General features: G+C 38.5%; 1 protein-coding gene across 2 annotated transcripts; it reads left to right on the forward strand.

Annotated features, from left to right (window-relative positions):
* The first annotated feature begins 523 nt into the window (after nucleotides 1-523).
* On the forward strand, nucleotides 524-21,911 carry LOC105041655 (uncharacterized). Of its 2 annotated transcripts, none has more exons than XM_010918626.4 (11): nucleotides 524-912; nucleotides 1,454-1,630; nucleotides 2,819-3,019; nucleotides 3,229-3,351; nucleotides 3,829-3,866; nucleotides 3,944-4,067; nucleotides 13,437-18,362; nucleotides 18,947-19,072; nucleotides 19,914-20,021; nucleotides 20,113-20,255; nucleotides 21,275-21,911. In XM_010918626.4, exons 2-11 carry the CDS (start codon nucleotides 1,553-1,555, stop codon nucleotides 21,504-21,506), a joined length of 6,099 nt encoding a protein of 2,032 aa, XP_010916928.1. In that variant the 5' UTR covers nucleotides 524-912; nucleotides 1,454-1,552; the 3' UTR covers nucleotides 21,507-21,911. The 2 variants fall into 2 exon arrangements, with proteins under 2 accessions (XP_010916928.1, XP_019704942.1); XM_019849383.3 differs by having other exon boundaries at nucleotides 524-784.
* The last annotated feature ends 156 nt before the right edge of the window (nucleotides 21,912-22,067 follow it).

Here is a 22,067-nt window from a genome sequence, read left to right on the forward strand (position 1 = left end):
TGATTTACAAATGATGAATAGATTTATTCAATTAACATGTGTAAAGGAGCTTAACTAGATTGTTTTAAATTTAAGGAGAGAGTAAAATAACTTCAACCACCTAGAGCACTCCCCCTCTCTCAGATTTGCTACTTTTTCACCTTTTCTAAAATTTTATCCCAAACAAGATATCAAGTTATTACCTGGCTGGAGGGATAATATCAATAGTTAAAATAATAAAAGGAGGTGGTTAGCTATTCAGCACTCAGATGCGGTTTTAGGACCATCCTTAATTCTACACACCGGCCATTCATCCAACACTCTAGGTCCTTCCGCCTGGGGGTGATTGCCAACAAAATGGGGGTGACAATAAAGCCATACAATTCATTTAAGCCGGAATCTCTCCAGCGGCATTACCGTAATTGACCCAATTATTTGTCCAATTTATTTTTTGTACAATAATATTATTTTATCAGTCTTTTTCTAATCATCGGAAAATAACGGGCTTTGGCGGGACGTCCTTTTCTTAAACCCTCTCCAGCTCCCTCTCTCTCTCGTGTATACCTACGCCGTATATCCTCTCCCCCCTCTCTTTCTTCCCTTCTCTCTACCAAAAACCTTCGGTCTCTTGGTCGCCCATGGCGAGCTCGATCGAGCCCTAGACTTCCTTTCGAACCACGCGAGGCCCCAATACCCCAGAATCCTAGCCCCATTTCGCTTTCCGCAATTCCACCGGCCTTTGGATCCTTCGCGAGGACGGCTTCCTCGCCATCGCTTGATCTCCAAGCACCAGATCCAGAATTAGGTACGAGCGTGGCGAGCTGTCCCTCTTCCCCCTGCACTCCCTCTCCACTCCTAGGGTTTCAGTTCCAGTCTTCTCCTGAATCTAGCAGGATCGTCCCGGAAGTCCAGCCGCCGGTGCTGAGGTCTCAGGTTTGTGTCTCGATTTGAAATCGTTGCTGGGATCTCACTTCTGGCGTTCTAGGTTTTTGGACTCTGTTGTTGTTAGTTTCATTTGAGGAGTGTTAAGGTGAGATTCTAAATAAAGAGCTCTTTTTTAACCTGCATTTGATTGTGTAGTAGTGGAAAAGGTCAGCGCTTTCATGGAGAATCATCGCATTCTTTAGTCTGTCGGAATGATTGAGTTCTTTTGGTTCATTCCTGTAAAATTAGAGTCCTTTTGGGAAATCCTTTTTGCGGGATCTGATAATAATTTGGGATCTGATAAATTGGATGTCGTTTCTGTTAATGAGTTCCCCGTTGTTTAAATGATCATTTTTGGAAGACATGTTGTTATTTAAGTTTAGGAGCAAAGGTGCATTTTTTGAGCAGTTTAGTTAAATTTATCTTCTGAGTTTCTCAATTTTTACTTGTTTTCAGCATATGAACGATCAGATATTTTGTAGGATTTCAAAATTACGGTTTAATTATAAGAATTTAGATTGTTGATTTTGTCCTTGTTTCGTTTTTCTAGAAAGGAAATGGGCTACATGATATTGGTCGTGTGGCTCGTGGGAGATAATTAAAGACGAAAGGTGGTGTTTTTAGCTGTTAATTAGCTGATTCTGGAACAATGTCGAGGATTCCGAAGTGGAAAACTGAAAAGACAAAAGTGAAAGTGGTTTTTCGACTACAGTTTCATGCTACACATGTAAGCTCTGCCTTTACACCATGGCTTTTACTTGTTTTTTTTTACACTGCTTAAATTGTTCGTTAATTCTCAGAAAATTGGACATATATCTTTGTTCACATGCGGTCTTATTCTTTATCCTATCTTTTTATTCTTTTTATCAAGTGTTTACACATGCACGTGATCTTTCTTTAATTGATTCTTTGCTTGTTCATAGACGTTCAATGTTTGCTAAAGTTGTATTTGAAAATCCAAAGATCCTGATCTCTCTCTCTCTCTCTCTCTCTCTCTCTCTCTCTCTCTCTGTTAAAAGAACATCTTGGCCTCAAAAGATCATCTTCTGAATTTTCTTTGCTTAGTTTTTCTCAGCTAACCTCACTATATATGGCAATGTTTAAGGTTCTTTTGAGTGCTGTTATGCTGAGGGTATTATGTGCATTAGATCTCAGGCATTTGAGTATATGAAATTTAAGAAGCTACTAATTTTCTTGCTTCGATGATTTGTGGTACTTCTATTCTTTCCCTGCTTGCAACTTCTTTGTATGTTTAGGTTCCAGCTAAGTCACTGACATGGAAAGGATATATAGATAATTCAGCTACGTGTTGGCACAACAATGAAGTTTAAAGCGTTCTTTCTTAATCTCTGGAATGTTACTACAGTGAATTTTGGCAAGTGGATTGCTTCTCTAACTCTATTGTTTGATCAAAATTCTCTCTACTGCCATCACAATGTATTTGCCACGTATTGAACAGAGCTAATTGGGCTACAAAAATTAACTTATAATGTCATGCATGCCTGCAATATTTTATTGTCTACCACCGGCACCACTAACAATGAATACGTTGGATATTGCCATCTGGGATTTACTGATCTGATGCTTGATGAATGCAGAAACTATGCCTTAATAGGCCAGGCTAGTCTTTCATAAGCTAGAAACATTATATAGAGCTTAAAGATGAATGGTTTTAGAAAGTGCTTGCCTTGCATGTGGTCAACCAGGCATGGCACATTTATGACACCGCTACACATTTAGATTATAAGGCCCTTCTGTTTTACCAGAAGTGCTATGGTTCATTATGATTTTCATGTGTTGCTGCCTTGAGAGTTTTGATTATAGAATATGTGGCCCAGGTTATTATAGATCCATCCATTTCGTAATTCTTCACATGAGTTGATAGGTGAGAACTAATTGTCTTTGCTTGTTTCAGATTCCTCAGCCTGGATGGGACAAATTATTTGTGTCCTTCATCCCAGCTGATGTAGGAAAAGTGACTGCAAAGACGAACAAAGCAAATGTGAGGAATGGAAACTGTAAATGGTCAGATCCAATCTATGAAACTACAAGACTTCTGCAAGACTCAAGGTCCAAAAAGTATGATGAGAAGCTCTATAAGCTTGTGGTTGCCATGGTATATTCAACTCTTTTATAGCCATGAATTTTCCATTTAATATGATTTATAGTGGTGCTATTGGTATATTTTCTCCTTGGACTTTTGATTTAAAAAACTTGGGTGCATATGTTCTTTAACGCATGTCATTGTCAGAAAAAATTTGCCTGACATATTTACTTGTAATTAGTACTCAGTCCACCTTTTGGTAATATTCTCAATATAATCAGGGATCCTCTCGGTCTAGTCTTCTTGGGGAGGCGAACATCAACCTTGCCAACTTTGCAGATGCACTGAAGCCTTCCTCTATTGCATTACCTCTTCATGGTTGCGACTTTGGGACAGTTTTACATGTGAGAATGCCCTCCTCCCCACTCCCCCCCCCAACCACCACACACACACACACATGCACGCACGCACACACACACACACACACACAAAAAACCCTTTCCCAAGCATTTTCGTTTTTGTTTGCTTGTTTTTTTTCTCTGTTATACATGGTTTTGCTACTGCTCTCAAATTCTAGTTAAAGAGAAAAGGCCTGTCAGGCTTGTTGGGTTCTTAGATTATGGCTGATTATCCAACACATGTCAGGTAATGAGACCAAAGTTTCATGTCTATTTATTTAATTTTGTTGAATGAATTTGTTTTGTGTGCTTCACACTCTTGTTCCGTGCTTAAGACTGAAAGGAAATTGCAATTACTAGAGTAATATGCTTTCTTAATTTTTTATTGAGTAATGCCTTTTCTTTCTTTGGATTGTGAGCCTACAAAATGGATTGTTAATGTGGTTTCTCTTTCTAAAATACAGTCGTTACTAACTATTTCAGGTCACAGTACAGCTTCTCTCCTCCAAAACTGGCTTCAGGTACTGCTTCAGTAACAATATAATATGGTTTTTATTAATATTACCTACCAGTCTTACACCTGATTATGTTATGTCAGAGAATTTGAACAGCAAAGGGAGCTCAGTGTAAAGGGATTTCAGACAACATCAAGCCAGAGAAGTCATGATCCAGCCGAAATTGTACCAGCTTCATCAGAGGTTGCCAGTGACCTGACAGACAAGGTCTGGTAATATTTGAATCATTATAATTGTTAATTTAAAATTATTTAAAGTTGCCATATGTGTGCTGTTTTCTTCTTTATTATAACTTTGATATAGGGTTGGAAGAGTGCTTCTAAGAGTCATTGCTAGTTGACCTTGGATCTACTCAATATTTTGCTTGATAAATTTAAGATTTTGCTGTATTAAATTTAATAGATAATATTTACTTAAGAGAATGGGACAGAGTTACAAAAGAATATTCATCTCTGCCACAGAAACTAAGCAGAAAAGGTCTAAGAGTTCATTTGGACATCAAATGTTGGTAATATCATTTTCTATGACTTCCAGATCACCCAACCTCTTAGTTTCAGTAAGCTATTGATTGACACGAAAAGACTCTGATCAGTGCATTTACTTTTAGGGTTTATTGTATTGACTAATGTTTTTCTTGAAAAGTTTCTCTTGAGTTATATTAGGATTCAGTGTAATAACCTTTTTATAATTACTAATTGTGGATGCCCTTTGCTCAAAGAATTCCCAAGAGCATATTCTTTTTATTATTTGTAACTGTCTTCCACTTGCCTGCTTGGTATATCCCATGAGATCAGTTATTGTTCTTGGCATAGTAGTAAGGCAACAGCCTGTGAATTGTTCCTATATTTTATTCTCCACTATATACATTCATGTGTAATTTCTTTTGCCTTTAGGGGAAAACTGGAAATGTGTGTCTGACAATGCTAGTGCCATCTGCATGGAATGAAAGGCATGTGGAACTATCTGTCGTTCTTATCAGTAATTCAGTAGAATTGTGAACTTTCAATATTCGGATTCCTCTCCTCTGTTGTGCCTATGCCGCTGATAAAGTTATGCAGGCAAAATCATCATGACACACCAAAGTAGGTTCATTGTGGTAGGCCAGCAAGCTAGGTCCATTGACAACAATGTAATGAACCTAGGAACAATCATACAATTATAGTTGGCAGAAATCCATGTGAAGTATTGTAGCATAGATCCTAGAATTCTTAGTTTATTGATACAAGCTTTTTTTTAAAAAAAAAAATTAATATGATGTTTATCAGTATAATTTCTGCGATTATTGGCGTAGATAATGTTATCTGGCTAGTGGCTACATCAAACTTCTAGATGGACTAGAAGTCCATTTTGAAGGGTTTAAAGGATATACAGTTAATTAAGTGGGCACTGTTTTGATGTTTTCTTGGACCTCCAATTGGACATAAGATAGTGATATGCATATGCCTTAGGGTTTTGTAGAGAACTGAGTTTAAAAGTAATGCTGGTTGGCTAGGTGGTTAAAATAATTAAAAAACTATACCGTCTTTGGTTCTTAAGCATTAGCTATTTGATGTGTTTAAATGGCCCATCAAATGGCTAATCTATCCAAAGTTATGTAGACTAAGAATCAAGCTAAGCACAATCTTATTATTGATTGCGGGAGTAAAATCAATGCTAGTACAAGAATCATAAATACAAGAATAGTGGTAGTGGTGGTGTAGTACAAGAAGAAAAAGAAGGGAAAAAATAAACACAAGTTTTAATTCATGGGTAGAAATAAAATAAAAGGAGAAATCCAAAAATGGAAAGGAAATAGTAATACAAGAAAAAAATACAGCGTTGGAAGGGGGGTTGGGAAGGAAAGACCTTCCTTCATCAATGGTTTAGCGGAGTGCCTTGCTTATTGTGAGAACAAATGACAGGTTGTGTGCAGGTAAAAGCAAAAGGAGATTCTTTTTCATCTTATCATAGCTAGGAGTACTTACATGAAACAAATTTTAGATTGCACCATGCTTTTAAACAAGACAACCATAAATTACATAAAAACATGCTATAATTGTTAGAACATGTTAGGTAGTATGTTGGAAACTTTGGCTTCATCAAGTATTATACCTTGCATGTGAAAATTTACTAAAATAAATGCTAGACAATCAAGCATCCTATCCAAGCCCAAACCTTCCAATGGAAGTAGCTGAGCCAAATAGAAAATTTGACTCCCCTTAACTTTAAACATTTATGCTGTGTTTGGTTGTAGAGTAAGTTTTTTTTTTTTTTGGAGCAGAATGTGTTTGCAGATTAAGCCTGGAGTAAATAGGTTAACTTATTCCTAACCCACTGTAGAGTGGAGTAGTTTATTCAAGGTCAAGTGAAAATTAACTACTTAATTTGTGCTCAGAAAAAACCTCTTCTTTTTCTTTCCTTTGGTGGGTTAAAGTGGAATAAGCAAACCAAAAGAGCCTTGTTCCACTTTAACCTGCAACTGGACACAGCCTTGAAGGTGGAGGAAGTTCAGATCTGGTCTAGTTGAGTTGGGACTAGCTGGGTTAGGTTGAGTATTGTGGGGAGCTTACAGATGACGAACGTTCAGGGCAATCACTAAAACTATGGTAGGTTGAGTATGATGGGGAGCTTACAAGATGACATAAGCTCAGGACAATCACTAAAACTACAGGCATCAAGAAATAAAGCTAATAATTAAATGACAGAGATACTTAAATGCTAATTAGCTGAGGTCATGTTTGGTTTCTGGTTGGGTCAAGGAGGATAATGGTTTAAATTGACATGGGTTGGATCAAGCTATTTGAGCTCTCTACCCCAATTTCTACCAGCTTGAGATCCAGTTCGTGTATGCGAACATTCATGCAACTTGAACTAATATTTTTGGTGGGTGAATTTGATATGTATTTGCTTACTTTGACATAAATTTGGATTGGGTCAAGCTAGTTTTAGATTACCTTGATCCAGTTGTAACCCTACTGGTGATTCATATCCTGTCAATATGTCCTATTTGTAGATACTTGACTTCGTATTCTTGCAGTTTTGCATCGTAGCCTTGTGCCTTAATTGCCTTGCTACATTGATACTACTTGGATTCAACACTTTTGCCTGGTGACTTTGTCAATCAACTCATCTTTATTATCCGTTTGCATTGCCAGCTTCATTTGACGTGCAATTCTACATTGTTAAGTTTGTCACCTTTGTAAGTTTACACAACCATTGGCCCAGCCACTTTCATAGCTATGTTTTGCTCCCATGGATTATCAATTAACTCAGTGCACCAACTCAACTTTCTATTGAACCTGCCTTGTCACTAGCGTTCTGCCCTCATAACATTTACTAACTGATTATGTGTTTATGAACCCTCAGTTTTGCTTATGCTTCCTTGAGCATATTTTCTGCTCACCCATGGAATAATCTTCTCAGGTGCTCCACAATTTTTTCTCCAGCAACTCAAAATGTTGTTGTTATCTTAATTCTTCTATTATCCTATTTGTCCTTTCATGGAGTATACATTTGATCTATCATTTTTGTTACAAGCTTTTGGCAAGAATCAAGGTGCCACTTGTGACAGTGATAGCCATCATGTTTTGGCATGGTACAGTACTGTGTATATTGTGCCTTGCTGTGCTATGCTGATGTGCTTGGCCACATGATAAGGCTTATAACAGTAAAATTATCTTACTGGTCCATATTTGTTCTTGCCTGTGAGAATTGGTTAAAAAAGAATAGATATGGACCCATACCCACAAGTGCTACAAGGGTATCTACCCTTATGCAGTGCTTGTATATTGCTGGTGTGATACATGCTGTACGATGCAGAGCCACAAATATCTAAATCCACTCCTGTTGTGTTATCCACTTTGAGTTTTAAGGCTAGGCACCAAGCACAAGTGTTTAGTAGCCTACTGTATTGGATACATATTTCGGCAGATGCATCACATAATATTGGCCTTAAAAAAAATCCTTCATGCTAGATATAAGTCCACTCAATCAATAGTATACCATTACTTTTAACATGTGTGCATCTTCAAGTGGTTTTTGCTTGAAGGGCTGTAATGCATGCATGTGTTTCTTCGCCCGATGAGAATAGGGAACTCACTTCAAAATGTATTTATCCAGTTTTAACATAGATGATCATGTGTTGGTTCACTTTCTTTTGGTATATGAAGGAGCTTCTCTACTGATATTCATGACAATATCATAGTGCAATAGCTTTTTTCCTTTTCTGGGCTCAATTGGCATCTGCATTATTTTCTCTTGTCATCATTGTTCTAGTCATGCTATAAGGTAACTCAATAGGAATGGTTTCTATATAGTGTTGCGTAAAAGCTAAAAATGACCAGGGAGCTAAATGATTGTTCATAAACAGTGTACCTGGTTCCCCTTGTTTACTGGCACAATTGGCCTTTGACACATTCTCTTATTTGGGATCACTAATGGTTCATAAACTTGAGTTATAAGCTATAGTTGTCGTCTCCCAACAAAACTAATGGAGTCAGCTATAAATATCTACCAGATTTTGAGTCTTATGCAATTGGCTCTCAACTTGATCTTGGCCCTTAATATTGTCACCAAGTTTTTTTTTGGGGCCTAGATGATTACCAGGAAAGAATGCCATGTAATCTAGAAGGCTGGTTGGATGATGAGAAGATGTTATGGAATCTTGATTACTCAGTTCGATTGTCAGTTACTCTCTTCTAGTCCAGGTCCAGGTAAGGTTCAAACCTATATTTTCTTTAACATGATGATGTTTTTCATGATTCCAAACTACTATAGTTACCAGGTTTTTTTTTTTTTTTTTGGCCTAGATATTTAGCAGGAAAGAAATGTTTTGCCCTGTAATCTAGAAGGCTGGTTGGTTCTCAACTTGATCTTGACCAAGGTTCACCGTCTCAGTATCGACGGTCGTTTTGGCTGGCCGGCGGTACGGTTCGATATGATTATATACCATATCGAACCGGCAGCGAACCGATGAAGGCACCAAACCCGAACCGGGAGAGAAAAAAGAGAGAAATAGAGAGAGGAGGAAGAAAGAAAAGGTGGGAGGGGAAGGAGGGGGCGGGGCTGCTGGATGGCCTCCGGCTGGCTGCCGTGGCTATCGGACGGTGCAGTCCACGTGCGCGGCGCTGCATCACCCCTGTTTCACGATTTTTTTTTAAAAACCGAAACTTAAGTGAAGCCGGCAAATAGTTTGCCAACTTAATTGATTTTAATTTTTTTAAAAAAATTTTTAAACAGTGAAGCCAGCAAATGGTTTGCCGGCTTCACTATTGATCTTCGTTTTTGAAAAAAGGGGTCACATGAATAGGGGTGACAGCCCTTGTTCCGCGACCGCGATGCTGCTCGCACCGCTTTCGCCACCCCCTTCCCCCAGCCTCGGCGAAGCCTGCATCTGTGATTGCGACCGCGATGCCGTCCGCTCCCATCTCCAGTGATCTTTCTCCCCTTCTTTTTTTCTCTTTCTTGCTTGTTTCAAAGCCCTATCGAGCGAACCGACGAGCCGCGGATGCTTTCGCGGCCTTCCGATGGCCGCAGTGGGCCACTGCCAGCCTCCAGTGGCTCCCGCCTCCCTCCCTCTCCTCCTCTCTCTCTCTTTCTCACTTTTCCTTTCTTTCTCTTCCTCCTCCGCCGGTATACCGTTTGAACCAGTTGAACCGTGCTGGTTCTCCGTCGGTCCGGCTCGGTATGGGGTATACCGGCCGGTTCGGCACGGTACAGCATTCCATGATCTTGACCCTTTAATATTGTTACCAAGTTTTTTTTTTTGCCTAGATAATTAGCAAGAAAGAAATGGTTTTCCATATAATCTAGAAGGCTGGTTGGCAGATAAGGAGATCTCATGCTACTAGAAAACAACCATATGGTGTTCTCTTAGACTTGGAAAGAGTCTTGGCAAAAGGGGAAGGAGACATTGTTTGATATGGGAAGCTATATTTCTCTCTTGGGCAAAAATGCGATTTGTGTAACTGACCTGAAACATTTCCTCAATGCCTTAATTTTTAAATAATTATTTTCTTGGCTCTAAGGTTTTAAATCCTGTGGGACAAAGATGTCTCAGTTTCTCCATGGAACGAAATGTCCCGCTCTCCCATCCTGTTCCGACAGCAGTCCCGGTCATGCATCCTGATGAATATCCTCCATCTTTCTTCTCTTCTTCTTTCCTTCTTTTTTTCTTTCTTCTTTCTTTTCTTTCTTTTTCTCTACCTTCCTTTCTTTCCTTTCTTTCCTTTCCTCTTTCTTTCTTTTTCTTCTCCCTTTTTTTTTTTTTTCATTTTTCTTCTTCTTTCCTTTCATTTTTTTCATTTTTTTCATCTTTCCTTCCTTTACTCTTTCTTCTCTCCTTGTGTGGATGGGTTTCGGAGTCCTGAGCTCGTCCCAGTATCGTTTTCTCACAAGAATAGGATGGGATGGATGGGACGGTACGGCCATCACGCCCCCTATCCCATTGGGACGTAAAACCTTGCCTGGCTCTCCAAAATAGATGACACAAGACATCTTACTGGTTGACATTCTTACATAAAGAAAGCAGTTATATCTTATTCAGCAACTGTAACTACATCCTTGATTACTCAAGTTTGATTGTCAGTATACTATCTTTTGGTCCGCATAAGGTTCAAATCTTTATTTCTTTAACATGATGAAGTTTTTCATTATTCCAAACCACGACGTTGTCCAGTCAGCTAACACTATATCATTAATGAGTAACTTGCACTAAGAGGTCTGCTATTGCAAATCAACAATTTGAGATGGACCAGCATGACACAGATGCAACTGTATTTATCGAACCTTGCCTATGTGCAGAAAGCAATCTCATATGATCGGTTCGATCAATGACCATTCTTTCCTATGAAGCACAAATCTTCACGGTGAACTTCTTAAAGGTTACCTCTGCCTTGTCATCCAAGGTCGCATAGATCTTCACATCCTGATGCTTCTAAACAACCGTGAGCCCGATTTTTTAGCTGTGCAAAAAGATCCAGTCAATCAATTAGATAAGACAAAATATCTGAAATTTATCTCATATCAGGTTGTATTGCTGAAAATCTAATGTCATCCCTAAGATTGTCATCATGATTATCTTCAAACGCAAATGTTTATTCTTCACAATCAGATGGTGGAGTTCAACCGTGTTTTTCTTGTGATGATAGCATTAGGATATTGTATCTAGACCAGCAATCACAAAGCTTTCATTCATAGATTTAAAAAATGGGCAAGAATCCTCATATTGCTGACACTTGAGATTCTTGAATGAATGTGTATCATCTCTTTAGTGACTGGATTCTCTAGATGGGAGACTAATGAAGGTGGGATTTTTCAAAAATGCTCCTCACCTTTTCTTGATGCTTGAAGCTTTCTTGCTCAAGCTGAATATCCATTGTTCAACTTAAGGGACATCTTGATCTTCAATTGTAGGAATCCTAAAATGATCTGTCAACTGTTGAATCATAGTACATCACATCTCCATTTAACAGGCTTATGATCTCTTGGAGTTCTCTTTGCCCTTAGAAGCACGAGGATCTCATGCAGCATTTTACTGATGCAATCAAACTAGTTCTGCGTCTTGCTTCATGCTCTTGTAGCTGCTTCATCATCCCCTCAAAATAATGCTCCATCAGTCAGCAGGATCAGCCTGATTTGGTACCAGATTGATACCAAAAAAAAGGAGTCTCGTTCTTCAAGTTTGTGGAAGTAGGGGTCTAAAATTCAGCCATGTGGATATGCTGCTCAAACATGAAAATATATTTAGATTTTTCATTGCAGAATATGCATTGTATACTATGTAATATTGAGTCTTCCCTCCTCAAAGTTCAAGAAAAGAGGAATCATGAAGGGTAGCAAAAGTATGAACATGCGTTCCCACACACAATTGTATTCCATCTCTCGGGGATGACCTTGCCCTTAAATATATAGTTCACAGAGGCTTAAAACTTGAGAAATTTAGAATTAGTTTTAACCATTAATGTAGCTAAGTTGATCCTCGCTTATAAATCAAACTTATAACTAGATGGGGGGAAGACGTGGACGTCCTTGTGTCACCTGTCACATATCTCCACAGTTTCCTTCCCTTTAAAAAACTAGTCATCTGTTGAGATCAAAAGGAATAATTGGTCCCATCAAGAATGACTTTCACAGGTTGAGAGGATTCTCTCAAATCTTCGCTATCCATGGAGAAGCAGTCAAGGCTAACAGCAGGGAGAAGCAGCGGTGGAGGAGTAGAAGCAGATGCTCAAGAGCCTGCACCGCCAGTAGCGCCGTCCGCAATCTAGATCTGTGATCCCAGAATTGACGCCGGATATCTTCGAGATACGGAGATGGCACAGGAAGACGGTGAAACAGCGGCGACGGCACAAGATCGAAACTGGAGCAATACGGAACAGAGGGAGGAGTGCCGAACAGGAACAACGGCGTGCTGAGAAGGTTGCACAGATGAGTATCGCAATCAAGAAGAAGAATAATCCTACGACTGAGGAAAAAGGAGAAGAAGAGGAGGGATGAATCCCACGGCTGAGATTAGATGGAATATGGAATGAATGGCTTTGATACCATATCAAAATTATGAGAAAAAGGAGGAATTCAATATATTGATTTGAATACTCTGTACATGGTTTACACCGTATAAATAGAATGCAGGAAGGAACAAAAAAGAAGATACAATAAATCAATTCAGGAAGGTTTGAATTGTGATTTGGTTTTCACCAAATTAGGAATTACTATATCTGACAATCAATTCAGGAAGATTTGAACTGTGATTTGGTTTTCACCAAATCAGGGATTACTATATCTGACAATCAATTTAAGAAAGTTTGAATTGTGATTTGGTTTTCACCTAATCAGGGATTACTATATCTGACACCTTGGACCCATTTTAGCCATTTCAATGCATGATAACTTGGTTTAACTGAGCTTGTCAAGTGCTTCTAAAATCTCTAGAAGATTGGTCTTACTGATCAATTCAATGTGAAGTACTTTTTTTTATCATTTTTAGTTCTAAATTGACCTCAATGTACTCATTTTTATAATTATCTCATAGGTATGCATGTCATTTAGGACATAATATCGTGTTATGGAATCTTTCCCTAGACCAAAGGCATGAGGCTATTGCACTAAGATCTAAAATTGCTTTGTTCAGCTTTCCAATCTGGCTTCACCCATGAAAATGTGTCTAGAAGAAGTAGCCATTCCAGAGTGCCAGTTAATACTAAGTTGTGTCTACTACTGTGCCTTGAAGATTGCTGAAGTCAACTCAAAACATGGAAAGAATAACAAAGATAAACGTGTCCTGTATAATTCAACATTCATTTTACCATCAATCTTTATATTTAAACTAATTTTGCATTTTATTGTTATTGTGCTTTTAAAGATTAAAGAGATCATTTAATTTCCTATAGGAAGTGGTTTACTTTCAATCTATAGTTAGGATTTTTGTGAACCTCCGTATGGTTAGTCTGGCTGCCAATACCAAATTTGAACTTGTCATGTATTGCCTTCACTTTTTTTTTTTTTTTTGATTGTGAATGACTGCTTAGAATACCAATAGGATGGCAATATTGGTCACATTTGCTATTGGTTGTAAATCTTTCTGTCATTTGGAAATAGGTTAATGCAAGGGTCAGGTTCAGAGAAGATTTTGCAGGGCTTCCCTCACTTGAAGAGGCAGGGGAGTCAAATGAAGATTATGAAGACTCAGCTGCGGGAGTTGATGGTTCATCATACACATCAGACAGTTTATATGCTGAAAAGAATGATATTCCCAACACACATGAAATCGATAACTTTAAGAGGACAATATCTGGTGATGTAGGTGAGTTTACCCTCGGTCAGATTCAGAGCCCTAGACCCGAGAAAGAGGACCAGCATGGGAGTCAGCTTTCTACGCAAGGGAGCACTGATTGGAGACATGGGTGGAGTTCAGACTACTCTGTTGACAATGATCTAGCCACGGCTTATGAAGAAAACAACAGACTCAGAGTAAGATTGGAGGTAGCTGAGTCAGCTTTTTTACAGCTTAAAATGGAAGCAAGGTCATTACAACACATCACTGATGAATTAGGTGCCGAAACACAAAACTTGGCTCAACAGCTTAGTGTTGAGCTTGCTTCTGGAGAACAGCTGACTAGAGAAGTCTCCTTATTAAAATTGGAGTGTTCAAAACTTAAAAATGACCTTGAAGAAATAAAATCTGTTAAAGTCAAGCAGCAAATTCCTGAAAGGAGAAATACTTTTCCACCAAAGATGACATATGACTTGGCAGATACTTCATTTGATGACAAGCTTGGGGGTAATGTTCTTTCTGCAGATCAAGACTGTATGCTTCATAATTTGCGGGTCAAATGGCTCCAGGATCTGTTACTTATTGAGGATAAAGTTCGAGAAATTCAAAACAAGGCTTGCCTCGGATGCCATGGAAGTGATTTTGATTTTCTTCATGGTGATTTTGAGGTTCTAGAATATGTTCTCAATAATCTTAAGCAAGGTATTGTTAAAGGAGAGGGTCTAGAAAGATCTTGCAGCGACTATCATTGTCCAGAAGTTATGGTTCATGCTTTAAGTGGTTCTCATCAAGTATTCCATGAACATGAGCCTCTGAGGAAGAATCTTGATGCTGCAACCAAGATGGAGGAGAAAATGTGTGAACTCTTACAGAAACTGGAGGAGTCCAAAACTGAGAAGGAAAATCTCATGAAAAAAATGGACCAGATGGGTTGCTACTACGAAGCATTTATTCAGGAAGTTGAGGCTAATCACAAGCAAGCACTAAAGGAGCTGGAAACCTTTAGAAATGAACATTCATCTTGTCTTTATACAATATCTGTTCTCCAAGGTCAGATTGAAGAAATGAATGAACAGTTGATGAGGTTCGCTGAAGATAAGGAGAGCTTAGAATCTCACGGCAAGGAGCTTGAGAGAAGGGCTATTGCTTCAGAAACCGCCCTTAAAAGGGTTCGTCAGAACTACTCTGTAGCAGTTGATCGTCTACAGAAAGACCTCGAATTACTCTCTTTCCAGGTTTTGTCCATGTATGAGACAAATGAAAACCTTGCAAAGCAAGCCTTCACAGATTCTCCTCAACTCTTTTATGAGCATTACCCTGAAGAAAATTCAGAAGAGGCACGATCATGCATGCACAAGGATCATGTGTTGACTTCATTTCACCAGGAGCAGTCCAAGCCAGTTTTTGCTAGAATTCAGGCTGAAACTGTATCTACAAAAGCTGAACTTGAATCATCTCTACTGCAGAATGGTGTATCAGAGCATATCAGCTACAAAATGGATGGTAAAGTCTCACAGACAGGCATGCCCACAAACATTGAAGTGCAACTCAAGGATGAAGCATATGAACGTGAAATTATTCAGGCGAAGAAAGATTTTGTATTTTGTGTTAATCTGTCTCCAGAGACAGAGAGAAACAAAAAACTTCCTGAAAGATTCATCAGCCATAACTCTAAGCATGATCCTCAATTACCTCATAAAGCTGAACCTGTTCAGACATGTACTGAAGTAGGCAACCTCCAATTGGATGATGAAAATAGCATAGAAGAGATGGGGTTATCGTTTCATAAGCTGAAAGAGCTTCTCTCAGAAACAGAAGCTGAACTCTCAGAAATGAATATGCATAACATGCACTGGAAAGTTTTCTCAGAGGTTTTACAGGAAACTCTGTGTGATGTATATGACGGGATAAGGCACTTGAAGGACAAGATGGTCGAACTTGCACAGCAGCTAGAACATTCAACTGACATGAAGGAATTGTTGATGCTGAAGCTGGCAAATGCATTGGATGAGGCCAGAATATTGAGGGAGGATGAAGCTAATTGCATCTCTAAATGTGATGATTTGTCAATGAAAAATCAGATTTTGGAAGCAAAACTGGAAGATGTCTCAGAAGAGAATAAGTTTCTTACTCAAAATATTGCAGAGCATGAAAAATTGATTCTGGAATACAGAGCTTACGAAAGTAAATATAAGTCTTGTGCTGAAGAAAGGAAAGAATTTGAAAACTTGCTAAAAGAAGAAAGCCGTCAAAAAAGCTGTCTTCAGAATGAAATTAGCTCTATGATTGATGACTTCAACGCATTGAAGGAAGCATTTGATCAGCAGTTCTCTGCAAATGTTGATCTGCAGAAAACTGTTACTTATCTTCAGGAGAAATTGGTGGATTTATGCTCCAGTTTGATTCATTCCAATGAGAAAATTGATGGCCTTGCTTTTGATGGCATATCTCTACAACATGATCTGGAAAACAAGAACTACATAGCTGTCTTCATATGTTTCAAGCAGTTCCAGCAAGAAGCATGTAAGAAAATACTACAGTTTCTTCAGGAGAAGAAAGAGATGGAAGAACAAAGAGATATCGCTAAACTTTCACTACATAAGACGGAATCACAAATTGTTTCCATGAAGCAGAAGTTTGAATCTGATCTAGAAGAGATATCGGAGAAGCTAGATTTGTCCAACACCTTTGTAGAAAAGCTTCAACTTGAATCACAAGACATTGCAGAGAAGCTAAAGATTAGCTCAGCTGCTGAAGAGAAAAATGCATCAGAAAACAGAGAGTTGTCATCAAAACTTGCAGTTCTGGAAATTGAACTACAACATGCTACTGATGAAAACAGGGATCTTGCTCAGAAGCTGCTGGTAGTGGGGAGTGTCAATGAGGAACTTGAAAGGACAAAAATCAGTCTTATGAATTGCATGCAGGAGAAAAGAGTGTTGTTGATGTCTGTACAGTCCGGAAATGAGGCATCCGTTCAGATGGAAAATGAGATTAGAAGTCTAAAAGAAACTCTAAAACGTGCCCATCAAGATCTGCAGATTGAAAGAAGCTTGAGAGAGGAATCTGAGGCTGAAGTCACAAGTCTTATATCACAACTGATGGAGAAAGATCAGCAGTTGCTATCTTTTGAAGAACATAAGTCTCAATCAGTCCATCTCAAGAAAAGGGTTTTGGATCTAGAAACTGCAAATATTGGGTTGCAGCATCTTCTGTTGCAGAATGAAGAAGACCAAACAAAATTAGAAGATGAGAATTTGTTTCTTTACAATAAAGTTGCCACTGTGGAAAATCACTTGGAAGCTATCCTTGAAAATTCATTAGCAGCTGAATTTAAAGTTACCTATATGAGAAGTCAATTCCACACCAGGATGCAGGAGCTTGTTCATCAACTCAAGACATTGGAGAGGGACCTTCAGGAGCTTCATTTAAAACATGCAGATGCTAAAGTCTTGCTAGAAACACATATGACTGGTAAAGCACAATTAGCTGATGAAAATGCAAGACTATCCACAGCTCTGCACTCATTGAAATCTGAATTTGAAAGTATTGTTTGTGAAAAAGAAGGCCTTCTGGATTACATTAACAAATACAAGGCAACATCTACAGAAGATGAAGATAAGAAGGCCAGAGCTGCGGCTATTGGAGCTGGTAGTCTAGAAAGGCAAAAGTACGAAGATGAAATTTGGCAGCTGAAAAATATGCTGGCCAGTTTTGAAGAAGAGGTGGATAATTTGAAAATGTCTAGATGTGAGTTAGAAATTATGGGAATAATACTCAGATCCAAATTGGATGAACAGCAAATGCAGATATCATTTCTTGAGGAAGGTGTCCATGAGTTGGGGAAGTTAAGAGAGCAACATAATGAGCTCAGTTACAGACTCTCTGAACAGATTTTGAAGACCGAAGAGTTTAAGAACCTGTCTATCCATCTTAGAGAACTGAAAGATAAAGCAGATGCTGAGTGTCATCAAGCTCGTGAAAAAAGGGAGATGGAGGGATCATCATTTGCCATTCAGGAATCACTGAGAATTGCTTTTATCAAAGAGCAGTGTGAGTCTAAGCTTCAAGAGCTGAGAAATCAATTGTATGTCTCTAAAAAATATGCAGAAGAAATGCTATTGAAATTGCAAAATGCTCTTGATGAAGTTGAAAGCAGAAAGAAAACTGAGGTTGCCCTTGCAAAGAGAATTGAGGAGCTGTCAATGAAAATCTCAGACTTGGAAACTGAACTACAGACAGTTACGACTGATAGAAGAGAATTGGTCAAAGCTTATGACAGAATGAAGGCTGAACTGCAGTGTACTATGTTGAATCTTGACTGCTGCAAGGAAGAAAAGCTAAAGCTTGAAGCTTCTTTGCAGGAGTGCAATGAGGAAAGAACAAAAATCAGAATTGAACTCGACTTGGTGAACCAATTTTTAGAGAACATGATGTCAACTGAAGATCCCCAGTCGCAAGGAGACCATGAATCTATTATTGGCAAATCTACATCAATTGAGCAACTTTTGGGTGATAGTGGTTCTGGTTTATCAGCTGTCTACCAAGGGGCACGAAATTCTAGAGGTAGCTGTTCTGGAAAAGATACTGTAACCACTGCTATGATGGAACCCTTAGAAAATGTTGTCAAAGACAAAGTCCTAAACACAAGTTCTATGTTAAGCTCATGTGGAGATTTGGAAGATGTACAGCCAACATGCAGCAATGCAAGTTCGCATCTGAGTCCTCAACCAAGCTCACAGGTCTTACAGGTAATTTATTTGAGAGAAATTTCATTAATTCTCAGTGTATCCAGTATATTTCATTCAATTTAGCAAGGTGATGCATGGCATGTAACATTCTTACCCTCGCTAGAACAAGACTCATGCATGGGAATTCACTAGAAATATATATGTGGCTTCCCACAATCCATATCATATTTTTCCAAGCCGCTCCTTGCCTGTATCAGACTATACTTTTCAAGCAAATAGAAAGTGGCTGAATGCGTAGAGGGAGGTATGTGATATTCGATTTTCTGGAGATATGGTGTCTTTGTGGGTGCGTATGGTCTCACATATCCCTTTCAAAGACTTAAATACGTGTTTTTCTCTGATTTGCTTGTCTAAATCAACTCCAAAAAGTTGCAAGGCCAGGGAGAATGACAAAATTGAAAATGATTATTTTGTTTAAAATTCTTCAATATGATGATATCATCATTATTGCATTGTATTGGTTAGTGATAAGTTTTGCTTTAAGAGTGGAAAGTGGAAACATTGTAGTGGTTAGAGAACTAGTCACTTGGATTTGATGACATCATCATTAGTCAGTTTGTTTTTTTTTTTTAATTATTTGATAGGATACCAGAAGTGCACTTGAACCAGAGATTGTGTTGAAGAATCATACAGAAGGAATTGCTGGTTTCGAGGAGCATATCAAAGAACAGCAAAGATTGAAGGCTGGCATGGAGCTCCTTCAAAAAGAGGTATCCTGATGTCTAAAGTAGTACAACAGATAATTAGCCTTCCATTATACTGCGTAGCATCATTGTTTGTAGGAGCCCCTTTGCAGCATGTTATTATTAAATTTGCATCTTCAAGATCCCACACAGAGCACATCTCTCGGCAACTTTCTAATGAAGTCCTGTTTATCCTCATAATGACACATAAGGAACTTGTCAAACTGTAAGGATTATCATCTTTCTTTTCACATACCTTTTTCTATGTTTCTGCTAAACTTTGTGTGGGTCAATGAACTTTAGATAGGCATCTCTTCTATGACATTATTGAAGTTATTTCTTACATATCATAAGCAGACTCCTAATAAATGTCAGACTGCATGTCCAGAGATTGCAGCTAAATATGGGGGTAAATTTATTTACTTAAATGATAGTAAATCTTTAATGAGATGGCTGATCGATACGCTGTCACATTTATTTCACATGTCCAATGCTGGTATGGGGTAAAACTAGGAGGCATGGTGTTAAAAATGATCAAAGTGGAGGATACTCGGGAGTAGGTTTGGTAGAGGATGAAATGAAGCCCATTTTAGTTCGCTAGACACTGGCACTAGTATCAAGTGGAGAAAAATAGGGCAGCCAATTTGGATCTAGGCTGGAGGGTCATATAGGTGAGAAGAATGAAATAACAATTACATGATCATAAGTATGGATAGGAATCTACTTAAATTTTGGAGGATTTTGGACCATGAATACTTATGAATGGTGAAGTAGCATCGATAAATTGATCCCAAGTAGACAGGTCGTCAAGTTATTCATGTCTATGGTTTTTCTTATTTAACTTCAAAGAATGCTTCTGCTGTTGCAGTTGGAAAAGCTGAGGAATGAGAATTTGTCTTCTTTGCTTCCATTAGAAGATCATCATTTGGATCCTTCCATTCAGCATTTACAAAGAGAAGTGTCACATCTAGACATGGTGCGTATCTTGTTATTGCTAAATATCAAAAAGAGAAAGAACCCTGCTGTCCACGTCATTGAACAAATTTTATCCAATTCCTCTTGATCAGGCAAATGAACATTTGAGAAGCATTTTTCCTTCGTTTAAAGAACTTCCTGGCAGTGGCAATGCATTGGAAAGGGTTCTTGCATTGGAAGTTGAGCTTGCAGAAGCACTGCAGACAGAGAAAAAATCAGACATTCGCTTCCAGAGGTAATTATATAGCTGTTTTTCGTCATTGGATTTCCTTGCCCGTCAGTTCTGATGCATTGTTATAGGTTTGCAAAGTTCCTTTTTCTGTATTATCCTTTTGACCTTTTCCAAAGCATATTCTTCTGTCGTTCATGGCATGATGTAACACTAGGGTGGGTCTGACAAGTGCAATCAAACTTTCTGAGTTTCTGTAGCAGGTCCATTATATATAAAATAAGTCAACGTGTACAAACGCTGTCCACCATAACCAATTCCATATCCAACAAGCCTCATCTATTCTGTTTGGTTTTGGCTCAATGATTCCTGCTTCTCCGTGTCTCCTATCTAGGGCTGTCTTGCTCCATGCCAAGGTTTAAAAATAACATCCCTTGTGACTATAATGATTTTGCAGCCTCCTCCATATGTTTATGTATGTATGTGTATACACCGTTTGTATCATTATCTTTTCCAAAACTTAAATTTTTACACCAAGTTCCCATCTGAAAAAGGACAAGCACCATTCATCTGTTTTAATTGTGTGAACAGTCTGAAAAAAATGCTATTATTTTTTAGTCGTTGTTCATTATTTTTCGTTATAATGTTCATTATTTTTTAGTAGTAAGTGACTTGAAATCGCAGAGGATGGGTAAATAAGAATTGTTATAACAGAAACATTGCTTTATGCCCCCTCAAGACCTATCATGACTTTCATCCAGATTTTGCTGTGTGTCTTCTTTTCACACCTATCCATTGACATATGCGAACCCTGGTCCCACTGCAAAAGGAAATATTTTTAGAAGTTGAGATAGGGCGAGCTGGGGCTGATAACCATGTCAAGAAGGATTTCCACCAAACATTTTTAAGACATGCCATGGCTGCTCATTTTGGGGTCTTCCTGCAGATTGAACTATGTTTTGTGTTGGCTTAAGTCTACAGATGCAGGCATATAATCCATCACAGTTCCTTCGATGTCAAACAACTTATGTCTCTCTGTAGATTACATGCATAATACTCATATTCTCTTCCTTTGGTTTGTTCAGCTCATTTTTGAAGCAACATAATGATAAAGCAGCAATATTCCAAAGCTTCAGAGACATCAATGAACTAATACATGATATGCTTGAGTCGAAGAGGAGGCATGCTGCTGTAGAAACTGAGCTGAAAGAAATGCAGGGCCGATACTCGCAGCTTAGCCTGCAGTTTGCTGAGGTGGAGGGAGAGAGACAGAAGCTCATAATGACACTAAAAAACAGAGTACCTAAGAAATCATAGTCTGTTGATTCACTAAAGCCAGGGTGCAAAAAGCAAGTGCCAGGGTGGACAAAGCAGTGACAGCCAATTTCTCACCAAGTGCTGCTCCCCTTTTCGAGAAGAGAGAATATGATACCTAGACCAGCCTCCATATTTTGTAAAGGAGATGAGGGCAGCAGGTGAAGCATAGTCAAGCATAGAATACCTATCTACTGTATATATTTGAGTGTAAGCTTGGTCTTGAAGCATCAATGGCTGAGGCTTATTTGGGTTGTGTAAATAAGATAAGCTGCTGCTTGTCTCGGTTATGCATCTAAACGAGCTGATTCATATGTTCCAACCAAAGTCTGATATATGATTTATTTCTTGTATACCTCATGTAATTCCTTGTATTTTACAGCAAATATAGAAATTTGTTATTGATCTTGTAGCATTTGCAATTTAATTTGCTTAAAAATGTCATGGCTTGGTTCTTGCTGTACCGCAAGGATTTTCTGATACAGAATGCTAAGATATGAGTTATAAAGCTATGAACGACTAGACACTGATCATAGAACTCTGAATGAAAGAAGAAAAAGAATT

Source organism: Elaeis guineensis, chromosome 3 (genome assembly GCF_000442705.2).
Source record: "Elaeis guineensis isolate ETL-2024a chromosome 3, EG11, whole genome shotgun sequence".
Taxonomy (NCBI): domain Eukaryota; kingdom Viridiplantae; phylum Streptophyta; class Magnoliopsida; order Arecales; family Arecaceae; genus Elaeis; species Elaeis guineensis.